A 24,606-nucleotide genomic window follows, 5' to 3' on the forward strand; every position below is an offset into this window, starting at 1 on the left:
AGCTTCTTCAGACATTGACATTTGAGATGAGGTTGCAGGTAGGGCTTCCTCAGGATGATTTTTGCATGCAGATCATGTTTGTGTATGCAACTCTGAACTGTGGACCAGTCTTATGCCACCCCTGTGTCAGCCAAATCTTCCTGCAGGTCTTTTGCAGTAATTTGAGAGTCTTTGTTTTTCTTTTCTGGCCAACATACAAGCAGTTCTCTCTATATATGTTCTTAGTCTTTCAGATCTCTCTTGCCCCGTTCCCCTTAAAGGAGAACTAAACCCCCAAATAAGAAACCCCCTCATACTACTCTAGATAGTCCCACTGTCCCTGCTTCCTTCTGCATAGTTAATTACCCCTGAAAGTACCCCTAACACAGTACCCACATATAGGTGCAGCGGAGCTCATGGGTGCCATCTTCAGGCTATTCTGTATTCTTTCTTATTCTGGTGCATGTGCAGTTGCAGCAGTCTTTCAGTTTGTAGCAACTGCTCCAAAAGTGCCGGAAATTACTGAAGGGAAGGAAGAGGACCTGAAGAATACCGAAAAAATGGCGCCCATGAGCTCCGCTGTGCTTACTCTGCACCGAAACGTAAGTACTTTGTTAAGCTGGCCATAGATGTTGAGATTTTTAAAAGATCAGATCCTCATCGTGAGACCACAATTTTCTCGGAACGATTGTACGAATTGACCATCAACTAAAAGACCAATTTGCCAGGAAAACAAAGGAGAGCTGTCTGCTTGGCCCTGCAAACATAGATAGATTGCACTGGGACCGACAAAGATTTTTTGACCTGGCCGATCAATTTCCTGACAGATGTCGGCCGAAAAATCGTAAGATGTATGATCGTTCGAATCCCACTAACCGCACGATAATTTCGAAGGATTGGTCGGACTTCCCTAAAATCGGTCGTTCGGCAAGAAGAATTGTCGCATCTATGGGGAGCTTTAGGGGCACTTTCAAAGTTAATCAGCTATGCGGCATGGGAAGCAGAGAGGGGGGACTATCTAGGGTAGTAGTTAGGGGCTTTTCTTATTGGGAGGTTTAGTTCTCCTTTAACTGCCATTTCCGTATGACATTAAAGACACTGGAAGTTGTGAGCTAGAAGTGTTTTACAGAAATGTATTTTAGGATGACCTCTACTGCCTCTTATCAGTTGTAGTACAGGAATGGGACCTGTTATCCAGAAGCCTCAAGACCTGGGGTTTTCTGGATAAGGGGATGTGTAATTTGGATCTCCATACCTTAAGTCTATTGAAAAGAAAATTGAAACATTAATTAAACCCAATAGGATTGTTTTGCTTCCAGTAAGGATTAATTATATCTTAGTTAGAATCAAGTACAAACTACTGTTTTATTATTACAGAGAAAAATGGAAATAATTTTTAAACATTTTGAATTATTTGATAAAAATGGAGTCTATGGGAGCTGGCCTTCCCGTAATTGGGAGCTTTTTGGATAACGCGTTTCCACTTCCATACTTGTACTGCAATAAAAGCATTATCGTTGCTGTTGCATAGGAAAACAAAGTGTATAAGTCCTGTCGAGGCCTGCAGCTGTGGTTTAGGTTTATCAGACCTCATCTCTTTATCCAGCTGATGTGGTATTTGTATCTTTCAGTTCTGTTCTTTGGCTGATTCATCCTTTTCACTGGAAGCTCTGTGTGAGTGTTCTGATGATGTACAGAGAATGTAGTGGCTCACTGTGGTTAGCTTTCTAATGTGTCTTGTCTAATGGATGGAAGACTTGTGAAAAAAAAAAACAGTTTCAGTTCTTTGACAATACATCAGATAAGATGGTTTTGTTTGTCCATGGTGGGAAAAAACATTAAGAAGGATTTCTGTAGAACTGGGCATTTCCCTTACACTGAAAGTGACGGAAACACTAAGCAAAATGTTGGACACAAGAGCAGAGTTGTTAGGTGCATCTTAACTAATAAATTCATGCATTAGATGAGATTTTTAATGGCAAGTATGCAGACGTGTGCAACATAATCGTACACCTATGGAGGAGGAGGAGGAGGAGGAGAAGAAGCAGTTGGACTAGAGAATTAGTGATCAGCCTTTGATGTGGGATTAATGAATAGAGTACCCTAGGCTATAGCAAAGGATCCCAGAGTGATCAGGGACCCATCTAGCTTTTTCAATTAATATTAATACATTTCATTAATCTGCCACTGCAAGAGACCCTGGTTCAATTCCCTGTGTCCAACACCCTGGACAAGTAATTTAATCTCCTGGTGTCCCAGCATACTTAGGGGCAAATTCCCTAACCGGCGGCTTTCCAGCCATTGCAACACTTCGGTAGGCGTAATTTCGCTAGGACAAAGCTAATTCACTAAATGCGAAGTTGCGTACAGGGCACTGAACGCTGGCGAATTTTCGCTAGCGTTACTTCGGCAATCAAAGCGTAGATGCGATAGCGTTGCCTAATTTGCATACGGTGGAAAATGATAAAGTTACATGGACATATATGGTGCAGCAAATACATTACATTACACAAGTCCAGTGAACCTTAATACATAAAATAGAGTTGTTATAATGCTCTACACATATGCCCACTGTATAGTTTATGTTCCATATGTTAGAAAATGGAGGAAGGATCCCGTTTACCCAAAAAAAAAATTACGGACCTTTGCAGGCTATCACTCTGAAAAAAGAAAAGACGACAGTGTTTTTTGGGACTTAGAAGGCAAAGGCAAAACTGGTGAAAGAGGTAACGTTCAGTAAAATCCGCATCTTACTGAATTTGCGGAGTTACGTCCATTTATCAGAGCGAAATTCGCCTGGCGTTAGAGTACGAAGCAACGCTAGCGTCTATCTCCTTCGCTAGCTAAGTGACGCCTGCGCCAGTTGGGAAATCGGGGAATTTCCGAAAACGTCGAAATGACGAATTTTCACCAGCGTTGGTCACTTTGGCCTTTAGGAAATCTGCCCCTTTGTATACCAATAATGAACCTATAATGCTGTCTAATGTAGTTTGTCAAGTCAAGAGAAAAGTGCTACAGTGTATATAAAAATAATTCCTACTACCCTATGTTTGAGGGATATGGAGAGAGGTTTATATAAAAAGCAGTTTTGCTTCACCCAGGGGTGTGTTTGCCCTAATGATGTTTGATTATTGAAAATCCAAAATTTTATCTTAGTGCCTAGGGATGATTCTAATTGGGGTCTTATTTAGCATCGATTGATGTATGGTTTGCCAGCTTTGTAGAGCTAGATAGCACAAATAAGAGACATAAAAAAGTTTTTTATCTTTTAAAGCAATAGGAACCAAGCACCACCCTAATGTTGCAGGGCTACAGCTCACATCATTCTCCAGCATATCATCAAAGGTTAAAGCAACCATATAATGGTTTCCTAAGGACAGTAACACAATGTCACAGCTACAAAACATCAGAAAATACCTTGCCATCGAGCATATGGAGAATCACATACTGAGAATTGGCTCTAATCTCATAATCACTAAGGGGCAGATTTATCAAGGTTCAAGTGAATTCGAGGGAATTTTTGAAGTAAAAAAATTAGAAATTCGAAGTAATTTTTGGATACTTCGACCATAGAATAGGATACTACAACTTCGAATTTACTTCGACTTTGATTCGAAGTAAAAATAGTTTGAATATTTGACCATTTGATAATCGAACTTCAACTTCAATACTTCACCAAATTAAACCTGCCGAAGTGCTATGTTAGCCTATGGGTTTTCGAAGTTTTTGAAGTCGAAGTAGAAATCGTTCGATCGTACGATAAAATCGTTCGAATCGTACGATAAAATCGTTCGAATCGTACGATAAAATCATTTGAATCGTGCGATTCGAACGATTTAATCGTTCAATCGTTAAATTTTACTTCGACCACAGAATAGCCAAATTCGATAAAAAAAAGTTTTAATTCGATATTCGAATTCGAAGTATTTCAATTCGATAGTCTAATTTCGAATTATTTTTAACTTCGAAATTCGACCCTTGATAAATCTGCCCCCTAAATGTCTACCTTTGTACGCATTTTTGAGTGATTACACAATTTGAGTGTTTTAGAAGAGGCAATTCTCATTATCCCTTATGGCTGGGTGTTGCCATGACAAAAACTGAATTCTGGGAACAATACACTCATTTATCATTGCCCTTAGAGGGGAATTATACCTTCCCTAAAGCTGCCACGGGTATTCTACAATGACAACAATTCCTACTAGTGCTAAGTCAGTTACATTGTGATTTAACTTTGTGACATTACAGTGTGATCTGTTGTAGAGCTAAATGTAGAGCATTATTTTTCTCCATTTGGTCATTCATCCCTGGAGAACTTGGGAAAATCTCGGTTTGCTTGACTATAGATCCCATCATGCTTCAGCCTTTGATAATATGCTGCAAAATGGACTTTGGTTGCAAAGAAAAGGCAGTTTTACTGAAGGTTTACCTGATAGTATGAAACCAAGAAAAAACGAGTCAGGTGTAAAAAGGACGGGCAGGAGTCCCACAGAACAATCATTAGGCACCAATTCGGCCTTCACCTCTTTGGAAAACCTCTGTTTCCTTGACTTTAGCTCCCAGCATACTTTAACCATTGATACTGTGCTGTAAAATGGTCAGTTTTATTGAAGGTCCACGTCATTATATAGTGATGGACAACATACAACGTTTCAGAGACTTCACCTGTGGTCTGACTACTCAGAAGGGATGTATGTTATGCTGTATTACATTGTCTGTAGTGATCAGACAATGTAATATATTTGATGGAAGAACACACATGTTGTTTTTTGTGCTATGTACCATATCGATCACAAATGAGCACATAAAGGTTGTCTGTTGGGCAATACTGCTTTAAGAATACAGCCCTGATGTTGGTGGACTACGGTGGCTTGACTAGAGCTAGGGGACACAAATGATTTTAGGGAAGGCTTGCATTCCCTGCAAGGGCCCTATGCAGAGACCTTACTCCATTTCTGCTCTTTAAAGGAGAAGGAAAGGTTAAAACTAAGCCTTATCAGAAAGGTCCACCTAAATATACCAGTAAACCTCAAAGTAATGCTGCTGTGAGTCCTCTGTCAAAAGAAACACTGCATTTCTTGCCTTCTATTATGTACACATGGGCTTCTGTATCAGACTTCATGCCTTCGGCTTAAACCTTTTTGCCCTGGGCGTGAGCATGCTCAGTTTGCTTCTCTTTCCCCCCCTCCCTTCTCTGCTGTAATCTGAGCCCAGAGCTATGTGTGAACAGGGAGAGAGGCAGGAAGTGATGTAACACCAAGCTAATATGACAGCTGCTTTCCTAAACAAACAGAGAGCTTCTAGAGCTTTTTACTCAGGTATAGTTAAACATTCTACAGAATAAATATAGCATTCTAGCTTGCACTATTGCAGCTAATCTATTGGCAATAAAATGCCTCCATAGCTTTCCTTCTCCTTTAAAGGAGAAGTAACCCCCACCTAAAGACAAAGTCCTCATCCACAACCCTCCCTTTGCCCCCCTTCCCTGCTTTCTCTCTGCATAGTCCATTATTTAAAAAAGTGTCCTGAATGTCACACTGACCTATCCATGCAGAGTATGGCCATCTTTGGATTCCTTCGCTAAGGGACCACCAACGCTGAATTTTTTCATGCATGTGCAGTTGCAGCCAGTCTGGTATTCATGCCTACTGCATATGCACTGGAAAGCTCCGTAAATTGCCGAAGAGAAGAAGAGGACCCAAAGATGGCGCCAATGAGCTCTGCTGCACTACTCTGCATGTAAAGGTCAGTGTTTCATCCAGGAACACTTTTTTAAATAATGGACTATGCAGGAAGGAAGCAGGGAGGGGGGGCAATGGAGGGTAGTGGATGGGAGGTTTCACTTTTGGGTTAGTACACTTTTCAAACAACAAAATCATGTTAATATTGCACAGGCCTGGTTTGTCTGCTTAACTGGTAGTTAACCCAACAGATGAGTCCCTGGGCAAGGACAGGCTCTTTGTTTTTAGACAAATGATTGGTTAAGTGACACTGTATGGGACACAGGTAGTGAATGCTCTTCTATCCTATTAGCAACATGTACTGTAACTGTTGTCAAAAAGATTCAGCCTGCGCATTTTGGGCAAATTAACATACAAAGAACAGACTACTCGAGGTCAAGACAATATAGTTTTAGAAATTGCAATAAAAAGTTTAAAATTACATTTCATTGAGTTTTTCTCTTCCGTTATTCTCATAGCTGGCACATGGCACTGAAAATGAGCAAGATTATTGACTATCCATGCCCTGCAAGTCTTCTCTTACTGTGTTTCCTGGTGTCATTAGGTAAGTACTTGTACCTTGTTCTGCTCTGTGACATTTGCAGAAGTTTAGCTTCTTATCAGCTTTTCTTTTTTTTACAATCCCTTTCTCCATGACTAAGCCACATCAGTAGAAAACCACATCATCATCACAGGATGACTCAGATCTTACCCATTCAGAGGGTTTCAAAATGACTTCACATTGGCACTGCAAACAGCTTTTTAACATTTACACCCTGTAGGATAAAGACCCTGAAAAACAGTTACTGTGCCTTAAAGGGAAAGCACACTTTTAACTGAACTTCAAAAAGTTTCAGTATACAAAGCTGTAGACTAATACTATAAAACAATTTGCAGTTGGTCTTCATTTTATTTTATTTTTGTGGCTTTGAGATTAGTTTTTTTTTATTTAGCTAGATCATGTCACAAAATTGTTTCTAAAATCCTAATGTCTCAATTGTAACTAACTTTTAGTTTGTAAACCCTCGCGTGTAGGGCCCTCTAATCCTATTGTACACTGTAAATCCTTGTCTGTTATTCATAATTTATTCCCCATTTGTTATAAACGAAGGTAAAGCACTTTGTAACCTGTCAGCGCTACATAAATTAATGATGATGATGAGGAGGAGGATTTTTGTTAGCTGCTAGGGTCCATTTTACCCTACAAAACAGGCAGTGGTTTGAAAAGAAACTGGAAGATGAGTAGAAGAGGGAGTAATTAGAAAAACAAGTAGTAAAAAGTAACATTAACAATAAATTGCAGTCTCAGGAAGAAATTGTTTTTGGCTGCTAGGATCACTGACTTCCATTTGGAAGTTGGAAAGAGTTAGAAGAGGAAGGAACATCATTCATAAACTATAAAAAATTGAGACCAATTGAAATGTTGCTAAGAATAAACCATTCTAAAACACACTAAAAAATTAGCAAAAGGTAAACTATCCCGTTGAAGCACAAGTAAAATGATATTCACACACTGGAACCCTAAAGTGAATATAATGACTAACATTTGACCTTGTGCAGAAAAGTGCACAGGCCTAAGGTACTACAGAGCTGTCAACTTCCCCAATTATCCCGGGAGTAAAAAACACCGCTTACTAGACAGTGCAAGTGAGAATTCTGTGTGATATAGGTTTAGTTGAGTTTTCAGCTTCCTCCCGTAGTAAGATTTATCACTGCATTACAATTACTTTCATGTGTCAAAATTAGACTATAACACCCTAAAATACCCTGTGATAGTTATCATGTAATTACAATGTTTTAATTATATTATTTTATTATAAGCGTCACTAAACAAATTAACTGGCTCGGCAATTTTTCTCTTGGTTATTTTTCAGCTCAAGGCTGTGAAGATCTGCACTGTTACGTGGATTACATAGACACTTTGACTTGCAAATATGAGAAAACACAAAAGGAAGCCTCATATAGTCTCAGTGCAATGTGGTAAGTCTTTATTTTGGCGATTGCAAACATTGCTAAGTAGACCTGAACTAATTAGTTGATTTGAATAAGAGACTGGAATATGAATAGGAGAGGTATTGAATAGAAATATCAGTAATAAAAAGTAGCAATAACAATACATTTGTAGCCTCAAAGAGCATTTATTGTTTTAGATAGGGTCAGTGAGTCAAAAGAAAAAAGGCAAATAATTGAAAAACTATAAAGAAATACATTTTTGAAGACCAATTGAAAAGTTAGTTATAATTGGCCGTTCTATAACAAACAAAATGTTAAGGTGAATCACAGCTTTAATACATAGCAGTTTAGCAAAAAAGTAGGAAGCAATGGCTATTTAGGTTGTATTATATCTAACAAAGCGCAAAGGCATAGCTTACTACAGAATTGTTTAGGCTTTCTGAGTTCCCTTTCTAGAATCGCTCACGTTCCCTTTTGAAGATCAACATGTAATTGGACCCCTCCTTAGATAATAGGGCAGAGACAGACGCGAAGATTCGGGGATATTTAGTCACCTAATCGCCTCTTCTTCGGGCGACTAATCTCCCTGAAAAGCCATCCCACTGGCTAGAATGTAAATCACCGGCGGGATGGCACTCGGAACGCTTCGTTTTCCGAAGTCACCTGAAGTTGCCTCACAAGGAAACTTCTGGCGACTTTGGAAAACGAAGCGCTCCAAATGCCATACCGCCGGCGATTTACATTCTAGCCGGTGTTAATGGTTTTTGGGGAGATTAGTGGCCCAAAGAAGAGGCGATTAGTCAACGGGCGACTAAATCTCACTGAATCTTCGCGTCTGTCTCTGCCCATAATAAGGTTACAGACATATGTAAAGATATCAGCCATTCAGCCATAGTACTAAGAATACATAGGGCAGCTCTGTCTGTTGATATTACTTGTCTAAATTAAATTGCCGAGTAATACTCTTGATATCCTATGAACATTTTACACATGCTTTATTAGATGGATACATTTAAAATAATTGGATGTTTTGACATATGCGATTTTTGTTTGTGGCAGCCGTCTAATATGGTCTTAAACACAGTTCGATTAGTTTGATCATGTAAGGTTACGATTAGAAGCAATTGAAATAGCGGTTTAAGGAGCATTTAGAATAATGAGGTAAAGGATGTGTGTTTTATATGTATTATATATATATAATACACAAAAGCCATGAATATCCTGTAAATTATATCCTTATAAACGGTGAGTAGTGATGTCATCAGTTATAAACGGTGAGTAGTGATGTAATTTCTGTCACATGACTCACTAAAATTTGTGTATTATAATTAATAAAGTACCCCCAGTTGTAAAATATGAGGATATTATAAGTTACCTCGGAGTTCCATGACCTGTATAAAAACACTCGGCCTTCGGCCTCGTGTTTTTATATGGTCATGAAACTCCTCGGTAACTTATAATATCCTTATATTTTACAAGAGGGGGTACTTTATTCACTATATATTTAAACATCTTTGACTCTTCGACATTGTAAGGGCATTTCTGCATTCCATTGATGCTAAAATTACAGAATGATAATATGAATTAAGTCTATCAAATGAAAGTTACATTTAGCATATGTGTTAGAATTTATTTCAAGGGTTAAATTGTTCCGATTTGTTATTAATCAGGGTTAACTAACTAACAATGTGTTTCTTCAATTAAATAATTAATGATGTAATGTCCGGTTTTAGATTTTAAATAAGCCAATGATTATTCCTGAGTCCTTTACCTATGACTACGTATCATTGATACGAAACGCGTCAGGTGCTTTGTTTTTAACCTTGTTGAAAATAAATTATTTGTTTTAACTTCTCGTGTGGACCCGGAATGCTTGCCGTCTTTCTTCAGTTGTTTTACTTGTCTAGCCACACATGAGGCACACAAATTCACTGAAAAAGTGTTCCATGCTAAGAGCAAGCAAGGCCATCTACTATATGTTTAAGGAAACAAGGTATATTTTCTTGTTAAACTCAAGTGGAATTGGTTTCACACACAGGGTGGTAGATGTGGTAGAATTAGACACATAGCGTGACTAACCTGTGAGCTAGTGGTGTGTTCTGCACAGAGGTTGCAATCCTGTAACAAAGGCAAACTTCTGTCTATCTTTACTTTGATCTAATATTTTTTTTTCTTCCTGCCCATTTTTAGGTTGAGGAGGTTGAGGGTTTTTATAGTAAGGGTTATTTTTCAAAGTGCTTCAAAACTACACCTCCTAAAGCTTAGGGGCCGATTCACTAACTTCGAGTGAAGGATTCGAAGTTTTTTTTGGGCTACTTCGACCATCGAATGGGCTACTCCGACCTTCGACTACGACTATCGAAGGATTCGAAGTAAAAATCGTTCGACTATTCGACCATTCGATAGTCGAAGTACTGTCTCTTTAAAAAAACTTCGACCCCCTAGTTCGCCATCTAAAAGCTACCGAAGTCAATGTTAGCCTATGGAGAAGGTCCCCATAGGCTTGCCTAACTTTTTTTGATCGAAGGATATTCCTTCGATCATCGGATCGTTCTATTTGAAGGATTTTATCGTTCGATCGAAGGCATTATCCTTCGATCGTTCGATCGAACTATCTGCGCTAAATCCTTCGACTTTGATATTAATTAACCCTCGATATTCGACCCTTAGTGAATAGGCCCCTTAGTGTGCCACAAGGTTGCACCAATATCTTTAAAGGAGAAGGAAAGCCCCAGGGCGCAAACCCCTCCCCCCCTCCCGTGTATTGCCCCCCCTCCCTCCTCCCCCCTGGCCTACCCCTCCCGCTGGGCAAATGCCCCTAACTTGTTACTCACCCCTCTGCGCAGGTCCTGTCCACGGAGTTCACAGTCGCCATCTTCTCCCACGCGCGTCTTCTTCCTTCTCTGACCGGCGTCTTCTGGCGCATGCGCAGTAGGAACAGGTACCGGTACAGCTCTATTGCGCATGCGCCGAATGTCACGAAGTTTTCCGATTTCACTTCGTGACATTCGGCGCATGCGCAATAGAGCTGTACCGGTACCTGTTCCTACTGCGCATGCGCCAGAAGACGCCGGTCAGAGCAGGAAGAAGACGCGCGTGGGAGAAGATGGCGACTGTGAACTCCGTGGACAGGACCTGCGCAGAGGGGTGAGTAACAAGTTAGGGGCATTTGCCCAGCGGGAGGGGTAGGCCAGGGGGGAGGAGGGAGGGGGGGCAATACACGGGAGGGGGGGAGGGGTTTTGCGCCCTGGGGCTTTCCTTCTCCTTTAAAGGAGTTGTTCACCTTTGAGTTAACTTTTAGTATGACACAATACGTAACTGGTTTTTATTTTTTATTATTTGTTGTTTTTGTGCTGGGTTTAGCCAGAAAATCCAACTTTTTCAGGGTTTGCTGGAGAAAAGTCCAAAAAAATTGTACTATTCAGGTTTTTGCTCTATTTTTTGGAGTTTTTTTACCGAACTGGTAAAATCGGGAATGGGAGTTTGGTCGAGCTTATTTTATTGGGACAATGAGATAAATTTGGATTTAAGTAATAACCCCTAAATGTGTAACCTCAAAGAGCATTTGTTTTTTGGGGGTCAGTGACCCCATTTGAAAACTAGACAGAGTCAGAAGAAAAAGGCATATAATTAAATAAACTATAAAAAATAAATAATGAAGGCCAATTAAGAAGTTGCTCTATAACATACTTAACGTTAACTTAAAGGTGAACCACCCCTTTAAGGATTCTAGTGCCCTCCTTAACCTTAACGATTTGTGCAGAATCCAACAAAGACTGTCAGGTGCTTCACCCCTGAAATAGTACAAGAAAGAATACAAGAATCCCCAGTGCCATACATCAACTGGCACTTTGTACTTCGAACATGCAAGCTAGGGCCCATCCAAGAGATGCCCATGTGCCCCTCAAAGTTAGAAGATGGCATATCATATCTGCATCTTTCTAGTGTATTTTCTATATTTGATCCCTATGATTCCAGCCAGGGGTTGATCTGATTTTATGTGGTATTTGTTTTTCTCTAGGACAAATGAAGACCTAGAAAACACCTTCTGCGATCTTGTTCAGACTGACGAATTCATGTATATTTGCAATGAGGATATGGAATATTTTGGTGCTGATGACATTTATACGATTTTCATAAATGGAACCATTAATGGCCAAATGAATACCAGTCAAACGTGTGGACCTTTCTACTTAAGTAAAACATGTACGTTTTTAAATGAAAAGTGACCAGAGGGTTTATTTAATGTACTGGGATGTTCATTTATGGTTGTGGACCACTTCCTAATGCACATAGTCTTCTATCAACCAAACTCAAGGTCAACTCCATTTTGATGATCACACAAACAAAGAACAGGCAGCACACAAAAGTATCCAGAATTACCACTGCAGTCATTTCTTGCATTACATTGATGTAGCTTCCAAAGTTGGTGCTCCAAAATCCTAATTAACTTCAGTAAGAATCATCTCTGCCACTGCTACTTCAGTTGTCTGTTAACTGTTATTGATATTACACTAAAATTAAAAGGAAGGGGACAGTGCTAAATTGATATAGACATTTAGAGGGCCATTTATCAAAGTCGGAATTTATCTCAATATTATCTGAAAAAACTCCAAGCAAATCCGTACAGGTTTTTTCTCAGTATTCATCAATATACTTTCCCGAAAATTTTGTTTTCAGGAAAAAAATCTGAATTATATGAATTTTTCCGAATTTTCAGGGTTTTCAGGTTTTTCAGGGTTTTTGCCCGAAAACCCTGAAAACTTCAGATTATTACACGAAATCCAGCGCAGATCAAAAAATCTTTGGGACTTCTCCCGTTGACTTATTTGCAGCCTCGGCAGGTCTGAGATGTCAGATTTTTGGATTGTGACTTTTTCCATCCTTGGGGTATAATAAAGTCCAAAAAATTTGTTTTTTTTAAAATTCCAATTTTATACTAAAAAAACACAGCTTTTTCAGATTTTCTGCATTCGGAGTTTAGTAGATAACCTCCTTAGTATGTTATAGAATGGCCAAGTCTAAGCAACTTTTAAATTGTACTTTGTTGTTTATTTTTTATTGGTTCTTAATTATTTACCTTCTTCTCTTTCCAACTTTCAAATGGGGGTCACTGACCCCAGCAGCCAAAATAATCATTGCTCTTTGAGACCACAAATATATTTTTGTTTTTTTATAACTTATTTTTCTTCAATTCATATACAAGTCTCTGATTCAACTATTCCCTGGTTGGTAAAGTAATTTAAACCATAGCAACCAGATAACTGCTGAATCTCCAAACTGGGAAGCTGCCGAAGAAGCGAAATAATTAAAAAAAAAAACACACACAAATAATTAAAAAATGACAACCAATTGCAAATGTTCTCAGGATATCACTCTCTACTTTAATCATGTGGTGCTTATCATAATGTTTGATATTGTATGTTTTTGCCAGTTGTACCAAGGGCTCCCTATAATCTCACTGTGCTGTTTTCTGAAAATTACAATTTTTCCTGGGAAACTACTTACAAGTGGGAAGTGCACTTACAGGCCAATGAGCTGGCCTATGAACTTAGCTACAAGAGGACAGATGAATCTTGGAAGGTGAGAAGCAAAGATCTCTAAGCTTAAACTACTTAAAAATCAAATACAGTTAGTATGTAATATCTTAATGTGCCCTACAGAAGCAGAAGTGCATCCACATCCTCGAGGATGAGAAAAACGTTGTTCTCCTGCAGTCCTCGTTCCAGAATCCTGGAGGTTACATTGCTCGTGTTCGTGCTAAGCCCAAAAACTCTTCCATCTATCAGGGTGACTGGAGTGAGTGGAGCAATAGTGTTCAATGGACTACCAATGGTAAAGGAGCAGTCAGATCTAAAATACTATTGCGAAATTTTTTGAAAAAGAAAAGACTAATGGATCATTTTTAGAAGCAATTGCTATTTATAAAGTTCTGAAATTTAGCATTTTCATCAAGGTGAAATACACACCAATGGTCAACAAAAGCCCAATGAAATAGGTTTATTTAAAAGTGTCTTATGTCCAATGTTATATAGTATTTAGTAATTACACAGGTATGAGACCTGTTATCCAGAATGCTCGGGACCTGGGGGTTTTCTGGATAACAGATCTTTCGGTAATTTGGATCTTCATACCTTAATGGGCCCATCTACTTAGCTCGAGTGAAGGAATAGAATAAAAACTTAGAATTTTTTTTTTTGGCTACTTCGACCATCGAATTGGCTACTTCGACCTTCGACTACGACTTCATTCGAACTAAAAATCGTTCGACTATTCGACCATTCGATAGTCGAAGTACTGTCTCTTTAAAAAAAAACTTCGACCCCCTACTTCGCCACCTAAAACCTACCAGGTGCAATGTTAGGCTATGGGGAAGGTCCCCATAGGCTTTCTAATGTTTTTTTGGTCAAAGAAAAATAGTTCGATTGATGGATTAAAATCCTTCAAATCGAACGATTCTAAGGATTTAATCGTTCATTTGCGGTAAATCCTTCGACTTCCATATTCGAAATCGAAGGATTTGCATTCAGTAGTCGAATATCGAGGGTTAATTAACTCTCGATATTCGACCATATGTAAATCTGCCCCAAGTCTACAAGAAAATTATGTAAATATTAAATAAACCCAATAGGCTGGTTTTGCTTCCAAGAAGGATTAATTATATCTTAGTTTGGATCAAGTACAAGGTACTGCTTTATTATTACAGAAAAAAGGAATTCATTTTTAAAAATTTGTATTGTTTGGATAAAATGGAGTACATGTTAAAGAATTGCCCAAGCAAAGTCCATAATGCTTCTTTGCATTATACAGAGTGTGTGAAGCTAAAATAAAAATATTTCTACCCACAATAACTATTTTGCCTGCCCCGAGACAATGATTTCACTTTATACTGTACTTCTACACCCTCAGCAGTTATTGGTGCTATCTCTTGCTTCACATGCCTGACTGTATTGTAGCATTTGTAGCTTCACTTATACAGGTATGGGACCTGTTATCCAGAATGCTTGAGACCTGGGATTTATCGTAATTCGGATCTCCATAACTGAAATCTATTATAAAACCATGTAACATTAAATAAATCCAATAGGCTGGTTTTGCCCCCAATAAGGATTAATTATATCTTAGTTGGGATCAAGTACAAGGTACTGTTTTATTATTACAGAGAAAAAGGAAACCATTTTTAAAAATTTTAATTATTCATGGCCTTCCTGTTTCCATATAATGGATCCCATACCTGTAGCAAAATTAAGCTATGTAACCAAAATTGCAACAGTTAGAGCAGTTAAAGCATGCAAATTATACCCTCTTTGGGGTTATACAAGGAAGGAACATATCTTATCATTTTTCTTACTCTTTATAGAAAATATCAGTGGAAATATCTGGATATTTACGAAGTCAACAGCCTCTGTACTGTGCTTGGTCTGTGGAATTGTAATAATCATCATATTGTCCTGTAAGCCTATTGAACTGCCACAGAGGTGAGTATCTGAGCAAGGGTGAGGAGTATTCCTTTTGATGATTCTTGTTTCTTAATCACATAAGATAGGGTTTTGCCTAGAACTAGAACCTAGTCTGTACTGCACTAGGAGGAAATCACCATAAAAATACCCTCTTCTGTATTCGCCCCCCCCCCATCTATGCCAGGAGAAAGTACAGTGGTTGTAGCCATGATGGGAAGTATTATTATATTCTGGAAGAAAGTAGGGAAGCTAATGGGATCAACTGATGGCCTCTCTGATATCTCAGCAGCCACCAATGACATATTTGGTCACCAAATTGACCACGTAACCACTTGATCAAATATTGGGATCAAGAATACTTTTTACTGACTGGACTGGTAAAATATCTACAAGTTGGCAACCTTAACTGTGACTTGTGGATGAAAAGGCTATGGGGCAATGGTGTCAAAATTCACACATTTGAATTTCAATCCCCCCAATTCGGATGTAAATTCGAATGTGAAATTTATCACACCTTGACCATGGAAACAGTTCTAATTCAATATTACACCACCTAAAACCTGCCGAGTTCATTTACAAGTCAATGGCAGAGGTCCATTGAGCCATTTCAATATGTTAATTGCCTTGACATTCAAGTTCAAATTCGATTCAAATTTTCTGGTCGGGACTATTAAATCGAACATAAGACGTTCACATTTTTTATTAAATAACATTTTTTTCTTGAATAACCGCCAATTCGAGTTGTGATTAAATCCGAATTTATTAGAGTTAAAAAAATTTACATAAATTCGAAATTCAACTTTTGATAAATCTGCCCATATGTGTCACGTTTTCTAGCTTGAAGTTAAAACCATACTGTATATAACTGGAGATCCAGCTATCTTTGTTTACAAAAAAGACTTCCAAATGGCATTGACTCATGTGACTTGCTCTTGCCAATTAACTTCTGTGTTTCCTGGTGTTAAATTAGTCTTAATGCTTTCTGATGATGCTTCCACTGAAAGGGGATGTTTGCCTTTTGAAAGTCCTACCAAACTATAGAAAGACTCTGCAAAAAAAAATCACTTTTCCAAATACAACTGTTTGCTCTTTTTAAATGTATTACTTGCCTGTCCCCTCCAAGTAAATGCAAGATTGGCAGTGGGTATAAAGTTTGACAGAGGACATTACGTCTCTAAATGCTACTGAGTATACCTGAGGAGCCCCATCACTACCTCTGTTGCTCTATGCTTATTTTATACTAGAGCCATATCCACATAGAGCAAATGGGGTTGGAGGCTCAGCTTTTGAATTCCATACCCTCCGCATCCACTCCAATCAATCGCGTGCCTCTTGCAAAAGATCAATGATCCATTATTGAGAGAAAAAGGTTGGGATTTAGCAGATGCCACCTTTTACGCTTCAATTTCCCAGTGGCTTAGTTCAGAAGAAGACCTTTAAGACTTATGGCACATAGGTTGTAGTTGCAGTCTGACCTGAGTTAAGGAAGAACTGTACAAAACTGTAACACCATTTTGGAAGAGGCACTGTATGGAGCAAAAGAGGGCATTATCAATATACCTAGAGCTTGATCCCTTAAATACATTACGGTGGAACTGATTCTGAAGATCTTTCAGCATGCTTCAAACTGGTGTTCTGTTTTTTCTTTCTCTTGCTTCAGGTTATGGAAGAATGTGTGGGTTTTAGTACCAGACCCTGGACTATTTTTCAAGCCACTTTACATGAGGCATGGAGGGGATTTTAAGGTAAGAGCAAATGAAAATAGTATAAATACCATGCTAATATGATGGATGTAGGACCCATTTAGTATCCTGGATACATCATATTAGCATGGTATTTGTATTAATAAGACTTTAATTAATAAGATAGACATCAGGCCAACCCATCATTTATTTCTGTGCACTGATTAAAGGGCAACTACAACTTAAATTCTTAAATTTACTTTGATTGTATAATTAATATTTTTAACTATGGGGGGGTTGTGGATGCACACCTGAGGCCAATTTCAAAAAGTTTAAAGCCCTGTCTAAATAATTCAAGTAAATATGCAAGTGCATGTAATTTTGAAACAGGGTTTTTTTGTTACAAAGTTATGATCATAATATTGATAAGCCACCATACCACGTCAAGGTAAAACCCCACATGGTGGTCCCTAACTTATTTATCTCTAATCATAGTAATAAAGGAATATTACCTCTCTGTATAGTACCAATTCTTAATATAAACATCTCCTGTGCCTTGGTTTCAAACTCTGTGCTAAATCCTCCCCCGCCAACTGCTGAGCGGCTTTTAAGAGGGAGAGACTGCCTTAACCAAGCCCATTTTAGAAAAGTAGAAGTCAGGTGTTGTAATTAAAAACAAAGTAGAGTGATATGTGCAGTTGCACAATAGTCTTTTAATAAAACATTTTTTATTTACAAGTAAGTCCTGAGAGTGCGGACCTTTTGTGTGTTAGATGTACTAAATTTGGACACTGCACCCAGGCACGTTTATACATAGTGACGAGAGTGCCGGCTTCTCCATTGACTCTATATATATATCTATATATATATATATAAATACAATATATATATATTGTACGTATATATATAAATATATAAATATTTCATTGACTAATAGAGTATAGATAGATTATACAGTAGATGATTGTGAACTCATATAACATACATATCTTGAGCTTGACAGTCGTATATGTAAGGGTTATGTAGGAGTGACAGCGATTTAGTGAATGGATGAGAGGGTTCACATGTGGTTGGATGCAGACATGCTCTGCTAGTTGTGGAATGTACCGTGCCGTAATCACAAATGTTTGCACTTTAGGCGGTGGGATATTTACTGAAAATGTATTCGTGTGAAACCAGCCAAGGGGATATCTGCAAAAAGAACAAGAAAATTATATTTAGCTGGGAAAATTGTTTTTTTGCTTCCTCATTTTAAATTAAGAGAATTTACAAAAAAAAACAAAGGCAGTATACCTTTTTAATATATTATTGGAGAAAACGTAAAGTAAACGTATAATTGGGCAAATTTATATTTAGTCCAAATGCAAAAGAATGAGCTGAAATAGAGGAAGTACAGTATATCTTATTACTAGGCAGGTTATAAGGTCACTCCTTTAAATGTTAAAGGTTAAGGTTACTGTCTTCTAAGGGGCAGATTTACTAAAGGGGTGAAGTTACTAATGCTGGTGAAGATTTTTCAGGGACTTTGCCGATTTACTAACGGGCGCAGGCATCACTTTGCTAGCGAAGGAGATAGATGCTAGTGGTGATTCGCACTCTATCGCCAGGCGAATTTTCGCTCTGGCGAATGGACGTTACTCTGCAAATTCAGAAAGTTACCTCTTTCGCCAGACTTGCCTTTTGCCAGCTCAGACCAGGCGAAGTACAATGGAGTGCATAGATTTTCCTCATTCTTTTGTTACTTACATCATATTTTGTAGTGGAAAAAGTCCAAAAACGCTGGTGTCTTTCCCTTTTTTTTTTTTAGAGTGATAGCCTGCAAAAGTTTTTTTTTGGGTACCTGGGTCCCCCCATACATTTTCTTACATATGGAACATAAACTATACAGTGGGCTCATGTGTAGGGCATTATAACAACTCTATTTTATTTTATTAAGGTTCCCTGGACTTGTGTAATTTAATGTATTTGCTGCAACAAATACGACCATTCAACTTTAAATTTCCCGCCGTATGCAAATTAGCCTGAGCGAAGACCTCTAAAGAAAGTTTCTTTAGGCAGAATTGAATGCTAGCCCATCTTCGCTTTGATTTGCACGCATTGCCGAAGTAATGGTAAGCGAAAATTCGCCAGCGCTGGACGCAACTTAACATTTTAGTAAATCAGCATCGTCTGAGCAAATTTTCGCCTGGCGATGTGTTGCAAAGGCTGCAAAGCCGTCGCTGGCAAATTTTCGCCAATTAGTAAATTTACCCCTAAGAGTTTTACAGTTCAAGCCGAGCCTAAAGTTGCAGGTGCCCATGGCAAACCCCTGCCCCCCCCCCATAATTGATAATTATAATTCCCTTTACAGGACAAGGAAATGGTTAATCACAAGGGTGCCAATTTGTTAGGCTCCAAGTGATTATAATTTCTAACCTCATACTCTGGACTAGTTCTTCTTCTCACTAAACAATGACACCGGCCTGAGGTCGGGATGGGCGAATTTGTCCCGTTTCGCCAAAAATTGACGCACAACGCCATACAAGTCTATGGGCGTCATTTTTTCGGCGAAACAAGGCCTCTTCCCCTGGCTCCCCTCCTGACCTGCTTAAGCCTCACATCCCTGGCCGGCACTGCAACACAAGTTTAAAAGTAAAAGATGGGTCGGGAGGGAGGGAGACTATGATGCAGCAGGAGCTCCCATGTTGCCCTGGCCCCCCACAGCCACAGGGTCTGCTGTATAGGTAGTTACACCAGTGAATACAGGCACATTCCTATTGATTTTCTGGACATAGCTTTCATTTACGAAAAAAATACCTTTTCAGCTCTTACTGTGCAAAGAGAAAAATAAATGAGGCAGGGTGCATGCTACTTCCTGAAAGGAAATCCTTAACAGAGCCCAACATGCAAAAACTTTGTTTCAGTATTGCAACAGGGCGAGGCTAACAAATAATCTGATTCAGTGTATGTAAATGGGATGCACCACCAGATAAAGGGTAAGCTATACCTAGAAACAGGTTGCTCCTACCGTTCATGAAAGAACATTTTGTTCAATTTAATGTCATGTTTTATAAGATGGGGGTGTGGTGCTGTTTACTTCCTATTTGTATTAAAGGGGTGGTTCACCTTATGTTACCTTTTAGAAAGGTATAACATGGACATTTCTAAGCAACTTTTTCATTGGTCTTCATTATTTAAATTGTATAGTTTGTGAACTATTTGCCTTCTTCTTCTGACTCTTTTCAGTTTTCAAATGGGCGTCACTGACCCTATTTAAAAAAATAAATGCTCTTTAAAGCTATACATTTATTGTTATTGCTACTTTTTATTATTCGTTCTATTTAGTCCCTCTCCTATTCATATTCCAGCCTCTTATTCAAATCAGTGCATGGTTGCTAGGGTAATTTGGACCCTACAAGTCTGTCCTTTTTACCGCATGTCTGATTCCAGTGTAATATAATGATTCCAAAATGACACAATAATTTGACAAAGTATGATATAGTGCCGGCAGGCAGCATTCTCATTGGTGCATTCATTTGCATCTGTAATTATGGTATTTGTCTTATTCTGCAGAGAACTAGGGGCGCAGCATGACAGATATATATATATATATATATATATATATATATATATATATATATATATATATATATAATTACTTGCTTAAAATGGAGTCTAATAGAGATGGCCTGCCCATAATTCTTTCTGGATAATGGGTTTTCCGATAAGGGATACTATAGTAATAAGGTGACCCTATTACAAGCTGATGATTGTCCGAGGTTCATGAGCTGTCAGTACACCAAATAACTACAGCAGGTCAAGAGTCTACAGTATATTTCTCTCTATGTTTTCTTATACATCTTCCTTTTTATGTGTTAACACGATATAGCTATAGAGTAGTATAACATTGGGGCAAGCTAAGCTAAGACACATAAGAACATAAAAGGCCAAATAGAAAATGAATGAGCTGTTTCAATATTAATTCGATAAAAAGGTGATGATTTGTAGGACCTGCTCCTGAAAAAATAATTTGTTTGTGGGTCTCAGTGATTTGGAGCCATATATCACAATGGAACCATGGGTGGTTTTAAAAAAAAAATCCAAGGTGGCACGTTATTTATATATTGGTACTCAAAGCCTATAACCTCACAAGGAATGATCTAGTGGGACCAAAGATCTTCAGGTAATGATGGGGTGTAGGATTGACACAGAAGAACTTCAGGTAATGGTGGGGTGTAGGGTTGACACAGAAGAACTTTAGGTAATGGTGGGGTGTAGGGTTGACACAGAAGAACTTTAGGTAATGGTGGGGTGTAGGGTTGACACAGAAGAACTTCAGGTAATGGTGGGGTGTAGGGATGACACAGAAGAACCTCATGTAATGGTGGGGTGTAGGGTTGACACAGAAGAACTTCAGGTAATGGTGGGGTGTAGGATTGACACAGAAGAACTTCAGGTAATGGTGGGGTGTAGGGTTGACAAATAAGAACCTCAGGTAATGGTGGGGTGTAGGGTTGACACAGCTCTTCTATCTAAGGTGGTAATATGGCCAGAAACTGCCCTCCAATCCGCTATTGTACAACAAATGGCTGTGGGACAAACATGAGCCAGGTGGAGGTGCCAACTGATCCTTCAGATAGTAAAAGTGCAGTGTAAGGCAAGGTCCTACAAGGGAAAAGCTCAGAGAACTTCTGTTGCAGATGTTCTTTATACTTGCCTGTTTCGGAGAAATATATCTGCAGAATATTTCCACCCACACAGTTATTATTGTAAATGTCACCTCACGCATACAGTAAAGCGTTAATCAAGGATGTGGTTAAGCAGATAAAAGCAAGTTCAACTCCAGCACATTCTGAGCTGCGTCTTATTGCAATAAAATGAAACGGCTTTTTTTTTTGGGAGCAACATTTTCCTGAGTAATAAAAGGAACAGTAATTTAGAAATATAAGCTGCTCATTTAATAGTTATCACCCGAGACAGTCTCTGTTTAACCATCATAATGAATTTAGTGTGCTAGTTCTTTCAGTGGTCTAACTTTTGCTCTTCTTTTTGGCACTATTGGGCTACATAAGTATACAAGGCATACAGAACTTGTATTAGGTGACTAATGAAAATTGTATGGAGCTGTGCTTTAGTCTATGCAGTTGGTTGCTTCTCACCTTTCCTATTGCTTGTTCATTGACTGAGGATTGTTTTTTAAAAAATACTTCTTGTATGTACAACCTAGATTATTATATGTTAATCTTAACATATAATACACACAAAAAAACTATTCCCAGTCAATTAACAAGCAAAAAGAAAGGTGAGATTATTCCTTACTTCCTTCAAGGGATACTACGTTTTTTTCTTCAAAATCAGTTAATAGTGCTGCTCCAGCAGAATTCTGCACTGAAATCCATTTCTCAAAAGAGAAAACAGATTTTTTTATATTTAATTTTGAAATCTAGACATGGGGCTAGACATATTGTCAGTTTCCCAGCTGCCCCCAGTCGTCTGACTTGTGCTCTGATAAACTTCAGTCACTCTTTACTGCTGCACTGCAACTTAGAGTGATATCAACCCCCCCAGCAGCCTAACAACGGAACAATAAGAAGGTAACCAGAAAACAGCTCCCTGGTAGATCTAAGAACAGCACTCAACAGTAAAATCCAGGTCCCATTGCCACAAATTCACTTACATTGAGCCTGCCAGAAAGCAGTTCCATCCTTTCCGTTTCTGAAACCACATGACCAGGCAAAATGACCTGAGATGGCTGCCTACACACCAATATAATGAATTAAAAAAAAATACACTTGCTGGTTCAGGAATTAAATCTTATATTGTAGAGTGAATTATTTGCAGTGTAATTTAGAAATAAAAACTACACCATAAAAATCATGACCGAACCCCTTTAACTAATAATGTATTTTGTTTTATTTTAGAGCTGGCTGGGTTATCCTTATGTAACAATATCGCTACCAATTGACGTGAGTGTGGCGCCTTCAGAAGTTCTGGAAATTTACAGCAGAAATGTGTTAAAGCATGCAACAAAACCAGGTTTGGACAATAGTGATGTGAATGAGAAGCTCTTATCTTCTAATGCAAGTTGTGGTACTCGTAGCCAGGGCTGCAGGCTATGCAACTGTTCCGCAGGAACAAATGACACCTCTTTCCAAAGTATATCCATCGAAACTGTGACTGTTTCTGATGGAGCGACTCCATGTTGTTCTAAGTGCAACGACGTTAATGGTCTATTTGATAACGGCAGAATTGCAGATGGAGAGACCAGTGGTGATGATGGCTACCCAACACTTAACATTGATAGCGGCGGCAGCAACCTACTGGATCATTTTCCAGAAAACGGACCACAATCTGAGGCGTCAAGTAACCACACATTGGAACATAGCTTTGATATTCCAGAAAACACTGCAAGACCCAATCTTTTTGATGTGATCTCAATTCCACCCGAAGAGTGGAAAATGCAAGCATCTCCTTCTCAGGATGATGAGAGTGTGTTTTATAGTGATGAACATTATGATTCGTTGTCACCCAGTTCAGGAAGCAGCGAGGACTTTGGGTATCCTAGGATGTGCCTGGATATGGATACCATCGACAGTGGTTTTGTTGACTCTGAATGTGGGAGCCCTGTGGAAAGTGATTTTGGAAAAAGTAAAAATTCTCCTAAGATGCAGAACTTGGAGCCATACAGCGGACATGAGGAAGAATGGCAGACAAACTATGTTAAGCAGTGGGTGCCATGATGCACCAGACATTAGTCTACATCATTGATTCCCAACCAGTGGCTCATGAGCAACATGTTGTTCAACAAACCCTTGGCCTCAAAGGTGCTTATTTTTGAATTTCTGGCTTGGAGGCAAGTTTTGGTTACAAAAAAAAACAGATCTACTGCTAAACAGAGTCTCATGTAGGCTGCCAGTCCACATTCAGGCTACCAAATACCCCAACACTGCCTTTATCTGGCATCCAGTGACTCCAGTGACTTTTTTCATGCTTGTGTTGCTCCCAAATTCTTTTTACATTTGAATACGGCTCAAGGGTACAAAAAAGGTTTGTGATCCCTGGTCTACATCAAAAGGGGCTATATTCATTAAGCATGCTGTACTAATGCTGTATTAATAACTAGCCCTCTACCCCCCCCATTAGTTTAGGAATCCTTACAACCTATTCAACCACCAACGTAACCACAATTGGAATCATGACGCAGTGGATTCCCATTAGCTCCCAGGACTTTTATTCTTTTAGTAACCTGCTAAAAATAGATCATTTTAACCTTAATGGGAGATCAACCCGTTGTTCACAAACAAAGACTTCCATACCAGTTCTATCCAACTGGCTAGTAAACAGTCCTTATGGCCTTACGGGGCTTCATTTGTCATGGCTGGCTTGATATCTTAATACAATATATACTGGCACCAAATGAATAGGATGAAAACTGGCCACAATCCATCATGTCAAACACCTGAAAATATTATTTATAGCTAATCACTGTGCTTCAGATTTTGTGATTTTTAATTTTTTTGTATCATTATAGTTTTAGAGAGCTATCTGCTTCATCAGTGTTGTATATAATAAGTATCAAGAAATCAGTCCATGACCATAAAAAGAGCATTGTTCTGTCTCTCTTCTCCCACTCAGTTCTGATAACTTCACACCTTATATTCCACTTGTATTCCTCCCACAGTTCACATGCTTTGCAGGGCCCACAGCATATATCTGGCAGCATATGGGAAAAAGCACAAATAAAAAGGGTAGGGGCATGGAGGAGATTATTTCATGAACAAAAAACACAGTATAGACCGGTATATGAAACAAAGGGGAGGATGGTGTGTACGT

The 24,606-nt window shown here is 38.7% G+C and overlaps 1 protein-coding gene across 3 annotated transcripts in view; it reads left to right on the plus strand.

Annotated features, from left to right (window-relative positions):
- Positions 1-24,391, plus strand: part of il21r.L (interleukin 21 receptor L homeolog) — a 40,143-nt gene extending 15,752 nt beyond the window's left edge. For all 3 annotated transcript variants that reach the window (XM_041576980.1, XM_041576978.1, XM_041576979.1), the window contains 8 exons: positions 6,179-6,264; positions 7,574-7,679; positions 11,674-11,858; positions 13,087-13,235; positions 13,316-13,487; positions 15,013-15,130; positions 16,773-16,857; positions 22,695-24,391. In XM_041576980.1, the coding sequence (XP_041432914.1) occupies positions 6,186-6,264; positions 7,574-7,679; positions 11,674-11,858; positions 13,087-13,235; positions 13,316-13,487; positions 15,013-15,130; positions 16,773-16,857; positions 22,695-23,513 (1,713 nt within the window). In that variant the 5' untranslated portion in view covers positions 6,179-6,185 and the 3' untranslated portion in view covers positions 23,514-24,391. The remainder of the gene's footprint in view (positions 1-6,178; positions 6,265-7,573; positions 7,680-11,673; positions 11,859-13,086; positions 13,236-13,315; positions 13,488-15,012; positions 15,131-16,772; positions 16,858-22,694) is intronic.
- Positions 24,392-24,606: the final 215 nt, after the last annotated feature.

This window comes from Xenopus laevis, chromosome 9_10L (genome assembly GCF_017654675.1).
Source record: "Xenopus laevis strain J_2021 chromosome 9_10L, Xenopus_laevis_v10.1, whole genome shotgun sequence".
Taxonomy (NCBI): Eukaryota; Metazoa; Chordata; class Amphibia; order Anura; family Pipidae; genus Xenopus; species Xenopus laevis.